This window comes from Chelonoidis abingdonii, chromosome 11 (assembly GCF_003597395.2).
Source record: "Chelonoidis abingdonii isolate Lonesome George chromosome 11, CheloAbing_2.0, whole genome shotgun sequence".
NCBI classification, from domain to species: Eukaryota; Metazoa; Chordata; order Testudines; family Testudinidae; genus Chelonoidis; species Chelonoidis abingdonii.
The window spans coordinates 61,112,986-61,119,501 of record NC_133779.1 but is presented as its reverse complement, the minus strand read 5'-3'; the positions used below and the strand labels follow the sequence as shown (position 1 = coordinate 61,119,501).

Below are 6,516 nucleotides of genomic sequence, written 5' to 3'. Positions count from 1 at the left end.
GGTTGCTCCATGCTGGTGGCCTGCACCGGGGGGTAGGAAGCACAGTCTAGTGGTGAAAGCGTCAGACTAGCAGTCAGGGGAACCACGTTGATTTCCCTTTGTGGCCTTGGGCAGGTCCCTTCGCCCTCCCATGCCTCAGTTTCCTCATCTCTAGAAGGGGGCGACTAGCCCTGGCCTGCTTCCCAATCAATACACTCCAGAGTCTGCAGCGCTCTGGCAATTCCTAGACCCCCCTGCCCAGAAGGGAACTGTATGGCCATTGCGTCCAACTTCCCAAGGGACACAGAACGTCCCTGCACTAATTCCTGCTGATCCACAATAGGTCTTTGAGGAGACGCAGATTTAGCAATCACCAGCAACGGAGAATCCACCCTGGCCCAGGGCTGCAGAAGGCTTGTCAGGGTTCCCTCCCCATTCTGAACTCTGGGGTACAGATGTGGGGACCCCCATGAACCCCCTCCCAAGCTTATTTCTACCAATTTAGGCTTAAAATTTCCCCAAGGCACAAATTCCTTCCTTTCCCTTGGTATCGCTGCCACCACCAAGTGATTTAACAAACATTTAGGGAGAGCCACTTGGATCCTTATATCCCTTCAAGCTCCTACACCGTCTTTCCTGGGGAGGCTTGAGAATAATATCCTAACCAATTGGTTACAAAGTGAGCACAGATCAATCCTCCTGGATCTTTAGGACACTGAAAAACAGATTCTTAAAAGAAGTTTATTTTTTTTTAAAAAGAAAAAAAGATAAAAGAATCACCTCTGTAAAATCAGGATGGGAGATAACTTACGGGGTAACAAAATGATTCAAACCACAGAGGATCTCTCCTCTAGGCAAAACTTTAAAGTTACAAAAACAGGGATAAACCTCCCACTTAGCACAGGGAAAATTCACAAGCTGAAACAAAAGATACGCTAACGTATTTCCTTGCTATTACTTACTATTTCTGTAAGATTAGCTGCTTAGTTCAGATACGGCTTAGGGAGATGTATTTTCCTTGCACTGGTTCCTCGCTGACCCAGAACAAAGGAACACACACAAAAAAACCCTTCCCCCACAGATTTGAAAGTATCTTCTCCCCTCGTTGGTCCTTTTGGACAGGTGCTAACCAGGTTACTTGAGCTTCTGAACCCTTTACAGGTAAAGGAGGGATTTTATGCTACCCTTAGCTATGTGTTTATGACAAGGTTCATGAAAGCAGCTGGCTTGGCCGGGGGCTGAAAGTGCCAGCAGACAACTGCTGGGGGAACAGTGCATCCTGCTGCCAGCACGTCCACCGCAACACGGAGGTGGGTCTCACAGCTCTGCAACACCACAGCCACCCACCGCTGGGCCCTGGGGGGGCAGGGGATAGCCACAGCGCAGGGCCAAAAATAGGTGCCTGGATCTAACCACCCCAGCCCTCCTCTCTGGTCCCCCTGTGCTGGCTATTTGTATAGAAGGAAGCAACCTCACCCAGCTACCTGCAGCACAGCGCCCCCTAGTGCCAGCCTGGTGTATAGGGACCAGCCCTGACTGCCAGTGGAGAGACCCCCCCCAGCTACCTGCAGCACAGCGCCCCCTAGTGCCAGCCTGGTGTATAGGGACCAGCCCTGACTGCCAGTGGAGAGACCCCCCCCAGCTACCTGCAGCACAGCGCCCCCTAGTGCCAGCCTGGGGCATCGGCGCCAGTCCTGACAGCCAGGGGAGACCCTTACCCTGCCCCCTGCAGCATAGCGCCCCCTAGTGCCAGCCTGGGGCATCAGCGCCCATCCTGACTGCCAGGGGAGAGACTCCACCCAACCCTGTTCCCTGCAGCACAGCGCCCCCTAGTGCCAGCCTGGTCTACTGGGACCAACCCTGACTGCCAGGGGAGACCCCCCCACCCTGCCCCCTGCAGCACAGCGCCCCCTAGTGCCAGCCTGGGGCATTGGGACCAGCCCTGACTGCCAGGGGAGACCGCCCCCCCAGCTACCTGCAGCACAGCGCCCCCTAGTGCTGCACTGGGGTATCGGCGCCAGCCCTGACTGCCAGGGGAGACCCCCCACACCCCGCTACCTGCAGCACAGCGCCCCCTAGTGCCAGCCTGGGGCATTGGGACCAGCCCTGACTGCCAGGGGAGAGCCCCCACCCTGCCCCCTGCAGCACAGCGCCCCCTAGCGCCACACTGGGGCATCGGGGCCGGCGCAGGTCTGTCTCCCTCTGCTTTGGTTCACAACAGCCATCGCCGTGCACGGCTGCAGCCACCCGCCTGGTGCTGCTCAGTCCAGGACACTGACACAGCTACAAATGTCCATTGCATGGGAGCCAAGCGCTTCCATTCGCTGGGGTGGCGACGCCAGACTCACCACACATGCTGGGGGAGACTGCAGTGGGGGGGCTGCCAGGGGATTGGCGAAGCTGCCAGTTAGCGAGTGAAATCGGGCGACTGCACAACTATCAGCTGCCCTGAGCCCCATGTGGTGTCAGGGTGCGGCCTAAGAGCTAAGAATGGAACCCAGGAGTCCTGGTTCCCAGCCCCACCCTGCTCTAACCACTAGTCCCCACTCCCCTCCCAGAGCTGGGGAGAGAACCCAGAAGTCCTGCTGTAAACCCAGTGTCTCTGCAAACCTTAAAGAGGAGGCTCATTTATCCATGTTATTTCCAATAAAGAAAGTGTGGGTGGGGCAGTGGCAGCAGAATTTGGGGTCACTCGTGGTTATCGGGGGTCAATGGGACCAATGGTCCTGCCTGGCCAGTGAGTTGATGAATCCACAACAAACCAGACTGTGTGTCAGTGGCCGGCAGCTGCTTACGCTGCCCGTTCCCCTGTTCCCCCGCAAGCTCGCACCTCGGCTGACCCAAGCCAGTGACCCAGCGTGGAACCAGCTTCAGCTGGTGGGGTCCCTCGGTTCGGCTGGTGAGGGACCCTCAGTTCAGCTCGTGGGGGATACACAGTTTGGCTGGTGAGGGACACATGGTTCACCTGGCAGGGACCTCGGTTTGGCTGGCGGGGGACCCTCGGTTTGGTTGGCGGGGGACCCTTGATTTGGCTGATGGGGGACACAAGGTTTGGCTTGGAGACCCCCCACTGTTGCCTCAGAAAGGGGCAGAGAAGGGCTGGGGTGCCAAGGAAACCCTTGCTGGCTGTCAAGTCGCTGCACCCGGCCCATTATTTCACTCCTTTCCCCCCGGGTTCTCCTCAGGGCCATTTCAGAGGCTCTGGCGATGTTCCCATGGCCAGGGCTGGCTCCAGGCACCAACTTATCAAGCAGGTGCTTGGGGCCACAACTCCAGAGCGGGGTGGCACTTTCAGATATTTGGCAGCAATTCGGCAGAGGGTCCCTCACTCAGAGCAAAGGACCTCCTGTGAATTGCCGCAGATCGCGATCGCGGCTTTTTTTTTTTTTTTTGGCTGCTTGGGGCGGCAAAACCCCTGGAGCCGGCCCTGCCTATGGCATCCCCCTGTGAAGTCGCCTCCCTCTCCTGGCTAATCTTGGGTCAGCCCATGGCTCTTCTCCTCCAACTGCAAAATCCCCAGGCCCACCTGATCCTTCCCTCGGCAGGTTTAAACCAAGCTGGGCCAGAGACTCACCCGTCGGCTGCAGTGCCCCGGCCCCAGCCCCTGGCTCACGTTCCCGCTGTCATTTCCTGAGTGTTTTCCTGGTTCTCTCTCGCCCACGCCCACCTGGGACTCTGCGGACCCGAGCCCTTATTCCTATGGCCCTTTCACCTGCCGATGGCCCGATCTTTGCTTGCTCGCCCCTTTTCTCAACATCCGTCCCCCTCCCCGTGGCCCAGTGGCTGCGTTTCCCCTTCCCCTGCAGTTGCCCCGCGCCGAACAGTTGAACTTCCCGTCCCAGCCTGCGCCGGGTTCCTGTTCAGTGCCCGGCAGCATCCAACGCCCGCCCGACGTTCCTCGTTTTTGCACAGCCGGGGCTTTCCCAACGGGGCAGAATTCCTCACAGTGCAACACCCCCCCACCGCCTGTCACTCCCTCCTCCGCACACACTGTTCCTCTGTGGGGCACGAACCCCTTGGGATGCTTGTTCGGCTCAAACATCATGTTCCCGGTCGCCCCATTGTCCCCACCAGGCTGCTGGGCCTCCCGTTAATGCTGGTGGGGTGACAGCGGGGAGGGGGCAACTGGGGTCCCCCTCCCGGACTCTGGCAGGGAGAGGAGGGGCCCATGTGAACCTGGCTGTCTGGAGGGGTCGTTTCTGGGAGATGATTTCCATTGCAGATGTCACAGGGCAAAGCCCCCCCGGCCGGGTCAGAGCCAACGTCCTGATGGCTCCTGGGAAAGTGGGGGCAGTTCACCCCCCAATTGAAGCGAGGGATTCAGAACCCCAAGGGAAGGAGATGGGATCATAACCTGTGGGGCAGTGACCCCCCCAAAGGACATGGGCAAGGGGAGAGAGGGGCCTGGATCCCCTCCTCTGAGAGGGGCAGAGATGGGGTTGTGATCCCAAGAGGATGGGGGAACTGTGACCGCTCGGGTGGGGGGAGGGGAAACAAGGAGATGACACCGTGGGGAGAAGCGGGACTGTGCCCCACTGAGAAGGGGGAAGATGGGCCCGTGACCCCCAAGATGTGGGGGGCCCAGAAGATGAGGTATTGGCTCCTGGGGGAAGGGAAGGAGGGGGCCCAGGAAAGTACACAATGGGGCTATGACCCCATGGGGGGCAGGGAGGTGGGGAGACAGGTTCATGCTTGGAGGCCCCCCCCCCCCAGGACTCAACACCCCCAGCCGCAGGAAAGGAAGCAGAAGCAGAAGTGGGGACCTCATGGGGGGGCTTGTGCAATGGCTCCCCCCTCTGCCAGGCAGCCATAGCCCCGCCCTGCTTCCTCCCAGCCGACGTGGCATGAGGAACCCCCCCACCAAACCCCACACTGCGCAGGCTGCAACTGGATACCCGGAGCCGCTGGGTGACAGGGGATGGGGCCACTCCCTGCGAGCCGGAACTGGCCCGGCCCAGATAGCGCATGGATGGGTCTAATCCTGGCAGGTGTGGGGTGGGCAGAGGGTCAGGAGTGAGGGGCACCAGCAAAGAGGGGAAGAGGGGGCGGGGAGGGGACTGGGCTAGTAGGGGGCTGTGGGTCGGGAGTGAGGGGCGCTGGCAGAGCAGAGGTTTAGAGGGGAGCCTAGGGCTCGGCTAGCAGGGGGCTGCAGGTCGAGAGTGAGGGGCACCAGCAAAGCAGGCGGGGGTAGGGGGGGGCTAGCAGGGGGCTGTGGGTGCGTGAGTGAGGGGCATCAGCAGAGCTGGGGGGGGCAGAGCGGGGCTAGCAGGGGGCTGCGGGTTAGGAGTGAGGGGCACCAGTTAACATCACCCTCTCCCATCCCCCAACAGCCTCCCTCTTGAACTCCTGCCTCCAGCTGGCACAAGCCTGGGACGGCGTCACCATCAGGCAGAAGCCGGCGGCCCTTGACGTGGGGGGAGGACATGACCCTGGTCGTGCTGGGCATCCCCCAGAACCTCCTGGTCTGCAGCTGGTACCGAGGGGCAGAAGCCGGCATCACCGCAAACTGGATCCTGACCTATGCCCCGTCCTCCACCCCCCAGAAGTTCTACGGCCCAGCACACACGGAGCGGGAGACGGTGGGACCCGACTGCTCCCTGCACATCACAGGGCTCAGGAAGACTGACGTCGGCAGCTACACCCTGACTGTACAGGGGCCCGGGTACAACCAGGCCATCTCCATGAGCGTCTCCTTGTCCGGTCAGTGTCACCCGCCTGCTGGCATGAGAGAGGCTGAGATGCAGCCACCTCTGGGGTGGGACATGGGGACTGGTTATATGGGGACCCCTCACCTGGCACTGAGATGCAGCCACCTCTGGAGTGGGGCGTGGGGGCTGGTTATACAGGGACCCCTCACCTGGCACTGAGATGCAGCCACCTCTGGGGTAGGGTGTGGGGACTGGTTATTACAGGTTCCCTCTCTCTCCCCAGTCCGACCGTTGTCCGGGTTCCTGGCTCTCATTGTGGGCGTGCCGTTGGCAGTTCTGGTGTGTGTGGCCCTGGTGACTTTTATCCTGTGTAAGAGACGTCGTGGCTCAGGTACAGCTGGGACCTTCCCCGTGGGGGCAGCCAGGACTCCTGAGGTCTAGCTCTGGGAGGGGAGTGGGGTCTAGTGATTAAAGCAGGGGGAACTGGAGGCAAAGGCTCCTGGGTTCTCTTCCCAGCTCTGGACAGGGCAATGGGGTCAGGTGGGTGAAAGGGGTGGGGGGAGGCTGGGGACCAGGACTCCTGGGTTCTATCCCCAGCACTGGGAACAGAGGGGGGGTCTGGTGGGTTAAAGCGGACCTGGGAGTCAGAACCCCAAGCCCAGCATTTTTCACATCTCCCCAGGTGCCAGCACCCTGATTGAGTCCCCCGGGGAGAGAACAGGGATTGTTCCACAGTAGAAGAACCTGCCTCTCGGGCAGGGCCAGCTGCGAGTGGCAGGAACTCAGCCTGCCTGAGCTCTGCCCGTGCCTCTTACTCCCAACCCACAGCTGTTTCGGAGAGGCGGAAAAAGCCACTTTTCACAAACAATAAATAGCCAGTGCAAATCTC

The 6,516-nt window shown here is 60.2% G+C and overlaps 1 protein-coding gene across 1 annotated transcript; it reads left to right on the top strand.

Moving 5' to 3' along the window:
* Positions 1-4,818: 4,818 nt before the first annotated feature.
* Positions 4,819-6,516, top strand: LOC116838221 (cell adhesion molecule CEACAM16-like). The gene is made up of 4 exons (XM_032803280.2): positions 4,819-4,967; positions 5,310-5,679; positions 5,911-6,018; positions 6,310-6,516. The coding sequence occupies exons 2-4, from the start codon at positions 5,403-5,405 to the stop codon at positions 6,363-6,365; spliced, it is 441 nt and encodes a 146-aa protein (XP_032659171.1). The 5' UTR covers positions 4,819-4,967; positions 5,310-5,402; the 3' UTR covers positions 6,366-6,516.

What these genes read in the sequence shown, in the direction of transcription:
- LOC116838221 (XM_032803280.2), top strand. Translation starts at nt 5,403, where the DNA reads ATGACCCTGGTCGTGCTGGGCATCCCCCAGAACCTCCTGGTCTGCAGC. An exon ending in CATGAGCGTCTCCTTGTCCG is followed by an intron (nt 5,680 to 5,910) that starts GTCAGTGTCACC and finishes CTCTCTCCCCAG; the next exon opens with TCCGACCGTTGTCCGGGTTC. An exon ending in TAAGAGACGTCGTGGCTCAG is followed by an intron (nt 6,019 to 6,309) that starts GTACAGCTGGGA and finishes ACATCTCCCCAG; the next exon opens with GTGCCAGCACCCTGATTGAG.